The 14,190-nt window shown below is 34.2% G+C and overlaps 1 protein-coding gene across 1 annotated transcript in view; it reads left to right on the top strand.

The window, feature by feature from the left end:
- The first annotated feature begins 938 nt into the window (after positions 1-938).
- Positions 939-14,190, top strand: part of LOC105627859 (diacylglycerol kinase theta-like) — a 22,498-nt gene continuing 9,246 nt past the window's right edge. Inside the window, exons 1-5 of the mRNA XM_012209134.1 lie at positions 939-1,074; positions 9,390-9,469; positions 10,114-10,216; positions 10,322-10,542; positions 10,804-10,975. Of these exons, the coding sequence (XP_012064524.1) occupies positions 939-1,074; positions 9,390-9,469; positions 10,114-10,216; positions 10,322-10,542; positions 10,804-10,975 (712 nt within the window). The remainder of the gene's footprint in view (positions 1,075-9,389; positions 9,470-10,113; positions 10,217-10,321; positions 10,543-10,803; positions 10,976-14,190) is intronic.

Genomic DNA, 14,190 nt, shown 5'->3' with positions numbered 1-14,190 from the left:
GAGGAAGGAGGAAGGAGAGAGAGAGAGAGAAAGAGAGAGTCCTCGAGGCTACGAGCTCAGAAGAGGGCGGTTCGTATCTCGTTTAGATTTCGCTCGCTCAGTTCAACTCGGCTCAGCTCGGCTCAGCTCGGCCCCCATATGACGCCCCACTTAGTTCGCTAGGGCAGCGCATCCGCCACTGGCTGGTGGCGGTGACGAAAGGGGCTGATGTCAGTGCAGCCACACAGCGGCGTACGCTCGGATCAGCAACAGCAGCAGCAGCAGCAGCGACGGCAACGGCAACAGCAACAGCAGTATTGGCAGCAGCGACAGAGGTTGCAGAGGTGGCTCGTCGGATGCGCGAACGCGACATCACACGCATCGTCGTATCGCGAGCGAGGAGAGCGAGACTCCCGGCGACGACGAGTACGACTAGTACGATTAGTACGATTAGTACGAGGGCAACGTCAGCGGCAGCAGCAGCAGCAGCAGCAGCAGCAGCAGCAACAACAGCAACAGCGACGACGGTGATGCTCGGCGGCGGCCGTGAGATCGGAGTGGTGGCGATCGGTGACGGATTGGTGGCGGTGGCGATTTACGACGACGACGACGACGCATCTGGCGCGCGCGATCGTGGCTGCCGGCGCGTCGGTCGTTCCGTGGCGCAGCTCGTGGAATAATGCGTGTTAGGCACGACGACGTTACGACGAGGCGCCGTACGAGACGACGACGGTACGACGGTACGGCGAGTGGGCCAGCGTGCGGCCAGCGACGATTACTACTACTCCTCTTACTACCACCATCGCAGCAACTGCAGCAACGCAGCTATGTACGCGTACGGTTCCGAGATCACGTAGTGTCGGGCGTGTAATAATTATGTTGTCATCGTCGCGCGGCGCGCCCTGCGTAGCTTCACGGTGAAAATCTGGCGTGAACGGTTCCGCGGTGGAACGGGGAATATGGCGTCGGTCTCGGCCGAGACTCCAGCCAGCCATGGGCACAGCTTCAGTAAGAAAATGTTTCACAAACCGACGTACTGCCATAGCTGCACGGACATGCTCTGGGGCCTCATACAGCAGGGGTACATCTGCGAAGGTAAGATTATCGCGCGCACTATCCGAGTTAAATCGATATCAAGTGTCAATTCAGTCTAACCGAAGGATATCGATGATAGATTGGAGGCGAGAAAGACAGAGAGAGAGAGAGAGAGAGAGGCAGTTTTATGTTCTCCAGGGAGATAACAACTCCCTGAACACTCGCAATTTATGAAACCGTATATATATTATATCTCATATATGAAGAATGTAAGACAAGAAGAAAAAAGGGAGAGAAAGTAAGTAAAGTTCTTTAGACACGTCTCCCCATGAGGAGAATACGCGATCTTTCTTCCTATATCGGAGGATGCGCACAACTTTATGATGCAACGAGCGTACGAAGTATGATGTATGAGTCTCGAGTTTAATACTTGCGCAATTCCGCAGACTTTACTTTCCGTATCCGTCTTTACGAGATTCGAAATTCTGTTTTCTCGCGGTCCGTCTGGTCAATTAGTCATAACGCGACCTGTCGGAAAAACAGGAAAAAAAAGTCTCAAAACTGTCCTCGCGAGGGTGCTCTGGTCTTTAAAATTTCAAGCGAGCGCTCTCCAGTGCGTGAGTCGATCGATAGTCGACATCACGCTCGGTAACGGCTCGGTAACGGCTCGGTAACGGCTCGGTAACTTATTCCTAGAATTTTCCTGTAGTGTATCGTGGTGTAGGTCTTGATTCCGATTGACATTCGACGATCCGAACGGGGATACTGGCTGTCGTAAGTCGTTCAATCAAATATTCAGAGGGCTGCATTCCGTCCGAGTGCCTCGTCGAGTCTCGGGCATTTTAGCGTCAGCCGTGCCGCGCGAATCGGTGCAACAGCATGAGAAAGATAGAAACGGAGTGTGATTCCCATCGGGAAAAACAGAGAGGCCAGAAAAAGTGGAAGGGAGAGAGAGAGGATTGGAGGGAGGCGAGACGTACGCAGAGGGCGCGAGCGCGAGCGCGACGCGCGCCCACCTTTTCACGAGCATTGATCGCGAGGGGTGGGGTAGTATGGCTGAAAGACCATGGATAAGGTTGCCGATGTGGAAGGGGTTGAAGGGGTGCGCGGGCGCTCGGTGGTGGCAAAGAGGGTTGTCACGAAGTGGGGGCAAGCATGAGAGCTCGCTGACGGGTAAAGAGGCGTAAAGGACCTTCGTTGTAACGCGAGCGGAACGAGCCGTGCTTGTGCCGTGCTCTCGCACTCTTTCGGAATATGTCGGAATGTTCGATCAGAAGAGTCGCCTCACTCACATATAACGATCGCCACGCACGTTCGCCAACGGATTCCGATTGTTTTCCAAGTCTTTCGTCGAGAGAATAAATGAATGGCGCGGAACGTATACAGATATTAGTACTAGATAAACGTTTAACGTTTCTAAAAAGAAAGACATTGCAGGCAGTAAAAACGTTTGTTAGGAATCTACGATCATTAAATAGGTCGTTAAAGACATAATGTGTAGACTATTAGAAAACTACCTACTATAAAGATAGGCAACTTTAAGCCGTTACTTGACTACGACGTTATTCAATAAAAAGATCTCTGAAGTTGTTGTTGTTTTATTCAGGAAAGATTATATTGAGCTATTATAATCTTCAAAAGCGAATATACGTCTGTCCCAAATATTTTTATTGCTTTTTTAATTTTATTATTTATTATTATATGAAAATTTAGATTCCATTATCAATTGTTTAAAAAAATTTTAGATATATGAAGAACAAGAATCTAAAAAAACTCCATTTTCACATTTTCACGATACCAAAAGTTAAGAATAATTTTTTAATATGTTAGAATTAATTAAAAAATATTAGATTTTCAAAAAGAATCTTTTTGTGATTCAGGGAAAATTTGAAGATTTATTAAAGTTATTTATCTTGTACAGTGTAATTATGTATATAATATATTTTTTTTGAAAATTTATAATAATAATATTTTCTTGTGGGGGATTAATTTTTGTAAAGTTGGCATGTTTTCACGCTACTTTTTATATTTAATCGTTCGATCTTTTTTTGAGATGTATCAAGAACTCCAGAATTGCTTGAGAGTCAGAACTCTATCAATTATATCGAAATCCTAGAAATGGGATGTTAACTTCACAAAGGGTAAAGATAAAGCGTTATATTTCTAAAGCCATTGTTAAACCTTGCTATACAATGTATTGATCGCTTTACCGTCGGCTGCTTTAAATAAAATTGTTTTTATGTCTGCAAATTATACTTAGCATTGTCAGTTTAAATCCAATCTAATGATATAAAATCCTAATAACTGTTTACAAACTTATTTGAGACAATTCGATACTTATTTCTTGCTTGGAATTTATTATTTTCGAATGTTTACTGTGCATTATATTACACAGTTTATTTATTTCTACTAACAATTGTACTACAGATGTATGTATTTTTGATGAAAATATAATAATTTATTAAATTTTGCAGGATCAATACGCAGGATTAATACGCATTAGTGATTGCAATAATTAGAATGATAACAATTATCTTATAAATAACTAAATCAATCAATCTTAAAGATTATTTTTTAAATATTTTACTTTTATAAAATTGCACAAAAAAATATTAAATAATCTAAAGTTATATCATTTATAAAATTTAGATAATGTTTATTTATGGCTGCAATGCAGCCATTCACATACTATTGTATGTAAAAAGGTTCTGAGGGTTTTCATATGCAAAACGATAAAGGTCTCAGTTGACAGTGTGACACATCCGTTACCGTACATGTCGCATATGTGCGATATTCCCGATTCGCATAACAAATCATTTATATAACGGCAATGAATGTTAAAGCCTATGCAATGTGATATTAGAAATGAGAATAGCGCATGATACATTAATTTTTTACGGCGATTAAAAAAACAAATTGTAATGTATAATCGTCTATTTGTGACAACCTATTTGAAATAACACGCGTCATAATGATGATGATAAAGTAATGCAAATATATGCAATTTGAAAAGTATAATGTTTGTCTTCCTAAATCTTCTAATCTTGCAACAATCATGTACGATAATTCCTTCGTTATCTTGATTGTGCATTAGCTAATCTTCGACTATTATGTTTGGATAGCAACCACAATAGAAGAGTGAATTATACTTGATTTCTGCAATAAAATAAATGATATTGTATTTTATATTAATGAGTTGGAATTTGTGTAATTATGTTTTTCATTAATCTTTTTTAAGACACATTGAGAACAATAAACATACATCCTGCGAGATTATATAAAAATTTGGAAAGCAAGATTATAAAGAGAATATATTATTGACAAAAAATAAATAAATAAATATTAAAATAAAAGAAATATGGATATTTTTAAACTGAAAACAATATCGTGATTCTTCAAATATATGATTCTGAGAATGACATTATTAAGTTTACCGTACACTTTCTATCTAGCATGGTGAGCAAATAACAGTAATTTTTATTAGTTCATTTATTCTTGCATTCTCCGTAATTTGTTATATTTTCTACAGTATCTTGGCTCACAAATAATGGAGCTCGAAGAAAGCTCTTATGAATTTTACATATTTAAAATTAAAATAAAAAGGCTCGTGTGCTACGCAAATTATATTAGAATAGTGGCTTATTTCGAACTTAAAATTAGATTTGAAGTAATAATTCAGATAAGATACAATAAAATTCAATATATAATTACGAAATACAAATGTTTCGGCAGACAAAGTCTTCTTCAATGATTATAAAGTCATAATCCTTATAACAAAACAATTATTTAAAATATTTATAACAATGGCAATTTATGAGAACGAATGTCAATAGTATGTTAAATTGATACATTATGAAGAAAGAGGTACTTCGGTCAAAAATTGTTCACATAAAGTTTATGAGCTAAAAAGTTTTGCCAAATTTCTTGGTTGAAATCAAGAATTCAATTTGTCACAAATTTTTTTTATGATATTGTTAATTTATATAAAATACTGTATTAAGACACTCAAAAGAAATTTGACAATGTACATTAAATTAGAAGTTGACTGTTACTTGATTGAAAAATGACTGACATAATGTGTTTACATATTTTTACTCGCATAACTTAATCAAATCGAAATGACACAATATCATGTTCGAAAGTTTAAACAAAAAACTAACTAACTCAAGTTATTCATAATTTATTCGAATTTGAGAAATAAAGAGATATAATCTCTATAGATAGATCATATACATTTATATATTTGAATATATATTAAATTACGTGCGAATAATTTCTTTGAAATAATTAGTTTGAAATAATTTTTATAATAATTATTATCTGTGAACAACAATTTCTTATAAGAAATTAAAGATATTTTAAAGATATTAATTTTATTCGCGAGTGTTTTGTCAAGGAAATAAAAGGATAGAGTAAAATGAGAGAATTCAGATGTATATACAAAAAATAAATTTGGAATGCACTGATTATTATCAACCTATAATCAATCGATCTAGAAGACAATGCTTATGCCGAAGAGTAAGCAACCACTAGCTGAAATATTGTCCCACAGATTATATGATTTCATCTGATTACAAATAATTTTGTTTACTACATGAAGTCATTTCTCGTAGTTGCGTATGTAATTATCGGATTATATATAGAGATTTCATATGAATTTTATAATGATTTCGAAGACTCTGTCTCATGATTACATTAAGTAGTTATTCCCTCGACTTATGCACTTAAGAAGTTAATCTTATAACTAATGTTGATTATGTTATCATTATTCGGTTTTCCTTGCAAGATTTTTCAATAGTTTAACTGTTTGATGTTTTTCGTTGATAATGTATATAAGTATGATCGTGTTTATCAGTTAGATTAACAGCATATCCTGTTATATATTTGTAACCCGCATCCGTATAAGAGAACAATGTATTCCTTTTTATTCTACTCTTTTTGGATAATCTTTCTCTAACAACGAAACTTGATTATCAAAGTGCAGTGAATGTGCTGCCAATAAAAAAGAATCCATTAATGATATGTATACCACATATCTCGTAAAAAACAATATCGTATAAACTGAATGCGTAAAAACTAAAAATCTAAAGTGTCACGATAGTTTCATTGCCTTGTTACATCTCGCATGTATTTATTCTGCGAGAAAATCTTGCACAGTACAGAAAAAACGTATCGTGCGATACTAATTTATGCTGTATGCATTTGCTACATCTAGATTTTCTATTGTTTTCTCTGTATAAATCTGTATAATTAAGGAACTGCGTAGAAAGAAACGCAGTCGCGTAGATATATATAATTAATATTATGCTAGACAAGACTGCTATATAAAAATATAGATCGAAGATCCGATCGCCGAATTGGCAGGAAACCAAATTTAAGAGATGGTCACGACTTTCTTCGCAGCATCGAAAGTTGATTCTTCAAAAGCATAATCTTAGTCAAGGCAATTTTGGTTAACTTATCGCGCTACTACTGATCGATTGGGATCGTTAAAAATAGGACGACCACCTGCTCCGAAAGCTAATCGAGTAATAAAAGCATGTAGAGAGTCCTAAAGTGATCACCTAATATACTGTATATTGAAAACCGATACTCGCTGATACTCGAGATTATTATATGATTACCGAAGAATTAGTAGAATGTGAGATTTCTCTTTCCTTTTTTTTGTTCAGAGAGATACGATTTAACGCAGCGCCTGCATTTGTTACTTTCAATCTAATGTTTCAGCGATTTTCGAATCGAATGTAGACAAGACCGACATCGACAGAGACTTGCGAGAGATAGATTTTTCTTTTCTCTCTTTATGTTTCTTCACGTTTGTAAACACATAGTATAAAAGCGTGTTTGTTTCCTAAAGAGAAAGGAAAAGAGTGTCTCGAAATACAGCTAAAGAAATAAGCAGAAATTCCAGATTTGGAAGCTTAAACATAGGAATCTTTTGAAAAGTGTCTCAGAAAATTCTTTCTAAATCACAGTTTATGTAATATTAATTTCCTTTCTTTTCTTTAAAAAATTCTTTCTCATCTATTCATCTTCTGTCAGCACTTCATGGAAAGAATGATTTTGTTAAAGTATCTAAAATTTTAATTAGATACAGATCTGAAAATAATTTTGTTGAACTATATATTACAATAATATTATGTAAGACGTTTCAACTGATTGAATGTAAAAACTTTTTGTAGCATTGCTCATTGTTTATATCAATTCCAATTTAGACACAGATTTGAAAATAATAATTTCGTTGGGATCATTAAAGTAATTATTTTTAAATCTGTATCAATCTAAAATTTTTGATATAATACTTTGGCAAAATTGTTCTTTTGTACAACTTTATCACTCATGTTTATGTATTCGAGTAGTTGAATGGCGGCTTGTGTTGGTCGGTGAAAGATGACATAAACATGGCAACATTTATAGCTGAATATGTACATATATTAAAGGTTTATTAGGATAGATTTGTATAGTCGGATAGTCGTGCATAGCGGAAGCGATCGGTCACATATAATTGCAAGTGCATCAAGGACTATCGAAATTTGAATAAAGATCTTAAATGTTGCCTACAACTTTAAACGTCTAAAATAAATCTTAAAGGTTTTAAATATTTAAAACAAATTTTAAACATTATAAATATCTAAAACTTCAATCATTGCAAATATCTGGATTATAAGGATCTTAACTGTTGCAAATATTCGGAACAGATCTTAAACATTGTAAATGTCTCTAGCGTAGACTTTAAGCGTTGCAATAAATACCTGGAACGTTCATTAAACGAATGCTCCGCTTCTTGAATTCGCGAAATGCGTGATATCTTACAATTTGCTTGAAAAGCTTGTTCAGATAAAAGACATAAGTAAACGGATGAATCCTTCTTCTCTATGGCGATGACGAGTACCTCTTCTTTTCGATTTGAGCTGCCCACTCGGTGAGTTAAAGTTAACTCGGCATTCGTGGAACGACGGTCGATCGTCGATGGCGGCTGATGGCGCCTTCTTAACGAAGCGGATGCACAGTACTATTTCGGGCCGCACCTGCGCGCCGATGCGACAAATTTCCCACATCTTGCCTGATTAGCGTCGCAAGAGTGCGATAGAACGTGATCATTACCGCTCCCACGAGAGGGGATCGTACGACACCCGTCCACCTTGTATCGAGTAGATACTGGCTACGTGGATGAGACACTGTGATCATCACTTCTGAATGTCAATCCTGAATGTCAATTCTCGAGAAATTGTCGAATGATTCTTCATTTTTTACATACAACTTGAGACTGAATTTTTAATATGTCATTCTCAATATCGACTCTAAATTTCTCTAAATCTAATCGATAACATTAACAAGCTTCTAGTATCGGCTTTACTATAGTACATCGAGTATTATTTTAGAAGTGAAAGGAAGCGCATATAACTTTTTCCTAGAGAATATTTAGACAAAAAGAACACTCCAAAGATTAATAAAATTGATAATTTTTTTCTGTCGAGTATGTGTGTATATGTGTGTGTGTGTGTGTGTGTGTGTGTGTGTGTGTGTGTGTGTGTGTGTGCGCGCGCGCGCGCGCGTGTGTGCTCGTAAAATCAAAAAGAAAATAAATATATGCGTGTATATTTATTTTCCTTTGTGGTTTCTGTGTAAGTTCACCAGTTGTATATTTGTCGTCTGGTTAAGGGGATTCTAAAGCCGTCTGTATTATCGATTTAGTAGGACTTATACATGTACGATTTATGTATTATTGTCTACTACGCACTACTACATCAAAATTGCATGCACACTTATGTACAAATTTTCTAACTAATCTTTTATATTAGATATTCAAGTCTAATTTTAAGAACACAATATTGTTTATTCATGTAATCAGCCTAGTTCAAGATTGTTTTACAGCCTAAGATTGTTTTATACGTACAAAGCATAAAACTTGTATAAAATATAAAGCAAATATTGTTGCAAGTTGACGTTAGAAGCTGATAACAAAACTAATTTTCCAACTTTGTTTTATTTTTGACATAAAATCGATCGGCTTGGATTACATTATTCGCTCATATTTTAATTTTGTGGAGAAAGATTTTTAAATCTATATATATATACAGTTAGAAAAATACTTATTTGAAAAATAAATCGGTAAAACAGACAACTTTAGGATCCCCTCGAGGATTTTTTTAAAGGTAGAAGCATTAAATAACGTCAGCCATTGTATGATTCTCGATGTTTTTTACTTACACCGCAAAAGGTCAGAAGATCTTGTTATAAATTACGATATGAGCGGCTCGTATTGATTTATGCTAAAGTGTACACTGCTTAGAGCAGGTAACGCTCTTCAATTTAACGCAATTAATTTCGCACGTTTCTAAAATTCTCTATTTTTTTCTCTCCTCTCATTGCAGTTTGCAACTTCGTGGTGCACGACCGCTGTCTCAAGGCCGTCGTCTCTCCCTGCTCCAGCATCGCGGCAAGCCTGATTAATGTAAGACAACGGATACGTCTCCACGTTGCAAGGATTAACCGCCTATGCATAAATATAACGCCTATACTTAGAATATAGGAAAGCAGTCTTCTCATGGATATCGTAAAATAACTAAACGTTACAATAAAATAAGTAAATTTTAGACGAGAGACTCGAGAGACTCGAGAGAAAAGACTGTCGGAACGTTAGAAACCTCATTTGTTGCGTTCACATGTCAAAGCGATAGTTGACACTTTCCGAAAACTTAATTTATTTTAAGAAGATTAAATATATTTATTTGAATGATCTATAATAATATATCATAATAATATATCATAATAATATATCATTTATTTTACTCAAGATAAATGAAATTATTTATTACTTTTATTAATCGAATATTTGTTGATAAAAAGATGGAAGGATTCTTTACTTCTTTTACTACGATTTTCAACATTTATATTTTTCTTTAGAAATTATCTCATCCTATCATCAGATTTTTGGAAAGAGCAATTTTTATCTATAAATATCAATTATAGTTCAAAAATTTTGATTAGAATCCTAGTTAAGGATTTAAAACAGAAAAATGCATAAAAGCCTTCTGGAATTTTGGATTAATATATGTGTATAAAATTAACAGCGTTTCTTTATTGGCCGTGTTCCAGAACCCGGTTGCACATTGTTGGTCTGAACAAGTACATTGCAAAAGAAAATTCTGCAATGTCTGTCGAAAACGATTGGATGATAATCTAGCCATACACTGTGAAAGTAAGCTGAAGTTTCTTTTATCTAAATGAAAGATTCGAGGCTTTAATACAAATTAGCGTGTTTGGGTTTCTGCAAAATGTTAATCACGCCGTATGTTTCCTTCAGTATGCGAGTACTTCGTGCACGTAGAATGCCAAGACTTCGCGGTGGCAGACTGCAAGGAGAATGCCACATACCTACCTGGGAAAGATCTGTCAGCAGTGAAACACACTCATCATTGGCGGGAAGGCAATCTTCCGAGCAGTTCGAAATGTGCCGTATGCAAGAAGAGTTGTTTTACTGCTGAGTGTCTTGCCGGGTTTCGTTGCGAGTGGTGCGGTATGACGGTAAAAGAAAGATTCATTATTAGATTGCCTTTACCTTGGTTTTTTGCGATTCATTTATTTCGTTTCGTCAGCGGAATTAGAACTAGACTTAAATATTATATTGCATTGCTATACTTATTGATTTCAAGTCAAATGTAATACGTAATGGCTCTTATGAATAGAGGAAGAAAGCGTATATCGTAGCATGATTAAAGTTTCCCCCTCTCCCTCTTCCCCTCCATTAAAATGGTATTTAATGACAAATTTGATTTCGTCTCTCAGTCGCACGCGTATTGTTACAAGAATATTCCCCAAGAATGCACCTTTGGTAACTTGGAACCAATTTACCTGCCGCCACATGCAGTTAGTATTCCGCGTACCGAAGTTCCCATGGAAGCTATCATTGGAGTAGAAGTGCGTCGTAAAGAAGTGCTGGCGCGTGAGTATTCTTGCCGTAAGTGTCTGCCGTGTAATTACTATGTGCGTGTTAACAGGTAATTAGAATAATAGAATGAGGAATTGCGCTTTGTCACGTGCCGCAAAACACTTTCATATTTTGTTAATCAATCCCACTGGAAATATAATTTGGACATTAAAACAAATGTCACTTATAACGAAGGAAGAGAAATTTAAGGAGGAATCTAAAATTTAAACGGATCATTAAAATAATAAAATTATACATATAATAAAATTAAATAATGTAATTATTTAGAGATGTCAATGCTATAAATTTAGCTGTAATTAAAAGACAAATGCTCGTAATAAAACAAATAATTATTAATGATAATTATTAATGCATGTAGTTATAACTACAGTTTTGTGTGTGAGTATATACAATCGGTAAATGTCATCACTTTTGGATTACGAGATTTACATGTCTCTAAACAAGTGATATCGATTTATTAAACTCAGATAACAAATAATGGCAAAAATATCACGTTGAGAGTTTTTTCCTCTTGCTATTCCGTTTATATAATTGGACATTGTATAAATTATTCGCGTTTTTCATGTGTGCACTGTGAATTTCATTGGCAGTGGATTAGCGCTTTATAAAGTTTTTTCAATCTATCATTCAGCATTTCCGTATTACCTATTGACACACTTGATTATTTTCACACTGTGTTTCTCATATATGTACGAGATTTTCTATTTTTACTATTGCATAGCACATGTGTACGTATGCAAATATGCACTGATGATTGGTAGAAAATATTGTACACCGTAATATGTAAAGTTGGAAAAAAGAATGTATAATAAATAAAATATTTTCCTATATTAGTAGAGAAGTATTTGTAAAAGATTAACTAATTTTTAGAATATAAATTTTTTGCATGATATTATTTTAGTACTCACTCACGCGTGTATAAAATCGTCGGTTTGTAAACAAATACATGTTCCTTCTTTTCAGAGCATGCAACGTTGACTTTCTTCGATATGAAACAAGAAAGACCCTATCTATATTTTAAAGGATTATTATTGCCTCAAACTTTCATTGTTTATATCATGAACTGAAAAACTGTTATCAGAATATTATCAGCAGTGAAATTTTTATAATCCTTTGATATTTTTACGTATTCGATTTCATATAAATATGTATGTATTTATATTTGCTACTTGCAATTTCTTACACTCTCAACTTCCCATACCTACATTTTTGTGGCAAATACAATTTTTTAGAAATTATAAATATTTTTAACAAAATAAAAGAGGAGATAATGAATTAAGTTAACAACATCGAATATTTCAAGACACTTTAGAGCAATCTTATATAGTATGTGCTATATGCAGGAATTAGAAAACTTTTGAATAGAAAGTGTGACTGCTGTCTAATCATCATAATACTCATAATTCAATCATTTATATCATTATATGTAGTATGTGAGAATTCGTCATGAGACTCATATCGTCAATTGCGATAGTAGGTGAAGATTTCTAAATTTTTTTATTATTGTGCGGAGGTTTAGGATCATGACGTACGTATTATATGAAATTTAAATTCTATAAATGAAACATTTTTATGATCAAATCTTAAGCAATGTTAAAGCTACGTCTGTTATATTTTTTAATTACATTATTTTGTTCACAATATATATGTAAACTATGGCTTTTGTGGCTGGTTGCTCTTATTAATTGCTACTCTCAATGTGCTTTTAATAGGCATAATATATTTTAATAGATACAGCATCTATTTTATAGAGCTTCATAATTAGATATAATAATTGGAACCGGAGTTTACAAAATTATATGATATAAGCTTGCAAACTAAAATTATATAAAAATAATATTTTATTTTAATAATTACAAACCTTGGTATCGTCACTGTTCAAAAGAAAGCACGGTTTTGTATATAATTAAGCAAAGAAAAAAGAAAGAAAGAAAGAATAAACGTCATAATTATCTAAACAGAGGTAAAATTAATAGATTTGAATGGTAACCGTTAAAATATTCGGTCTATCTTTGCTTCTATGTGAAGATAACATCGGAGAGCAATTCGATTTCGCTGAGAGTGAACAAAATGGGGCTGCAGGCCGCCTAACCGAAGCTTTGAGGCGCCTTTCGCTAGTTTTGCCACGTAGCTGCCATGGAAATTGTCATGCTTCCCCTCCTTATGTTCGAGGTATCTAGAATATTATCATCGTCAGACATTCATCTGTGTGAATGTACTCAATTCCAAGATGTACTTATTGTACAAAACTGAGAATAACTTGAAATACGCTGTAGTGATCGTTATTGTTATTATCTCTACATTCTTTCAACATTTTGCGTTTAGGATTAATAAAGTGCTATATTAAAAAACATACTCATATTTATTTATACATTTTTTTATTTTGCATAACACCAATGAAAACTTTAGCTTGCTTTTATCATACTTATCAAATAACATTTTACTGCCACATTAACATGTATATGTACACACATATTTTACATGTATAAGCGCAATAAGTTAAATATACATAAATCTTTAATGATATTTACTATGTGCATACTTAAATTATACGAGGAGAAAGTATTTTATTAAAAGTATTTCATTGAAAGTATATTTCATTAAATTATTGAGCCTAATTTTCTAGGCGATTTCTTATTTAAAAAAACTTTTTTAGCTCTCATAAATTTTTTTAATTCAAGCAAATTTGAATAAGTGACAGTAAAATAACGATTTACGTGTTAATTCAGGAAGTAAGGAAACAATGATATATATTTGTCAGAATAGATTCGTTTAAATTGCATATCTATAATAAAATGTCACACGACATGCATTTTACATAAATATCATAGTGCACCAACCTTTTTTTAGATGTTATTTTGTTACTGTTTACGTTTTAGCATGTATGTATGTCTCGCTTCAGTGCATGCACTGTCATTCAACCCACTGGATGCTATGAGATTCCATGACGCTTATCACTCTACTATGCAGTGAAATGAAGTTCAAGAATACTACTGACTAATTCTTCCTATCGTGTCTGTGTTCTACAAATCCATCGTAAATAATCGATGGTAAGAGATGTAATATATTCTTGAATGATAAACAGAGTCGTCATGCTCTTTGTGTTTATAAATTTTTTTCTAAATTTATTCATTTCTTCCCTTTAAAAGTATCTGTTTTATGCAAATCTTTCTCGAATATATATATCTATATATATATATATATATATATATATATATATATAT

This window comes from Atta cephalotes (assembly GCF_000143395.1).
Source record: "Atta cephalotes unplaced genomic scaffold scaffold00010, whole genome shotgun sequence".
Classification (NCBI taxonomy): Eukaryota; Metazoa; Arthropoda; class Insecta; order Hymenoptera; family Formicidae; genus Atta; species Atta cephalotes.
The sequence above is the reverse complement of the archived record's forward strand: the minus strand, read 5'-3'. Positions and strand labels throughout refer to the sequence as shown.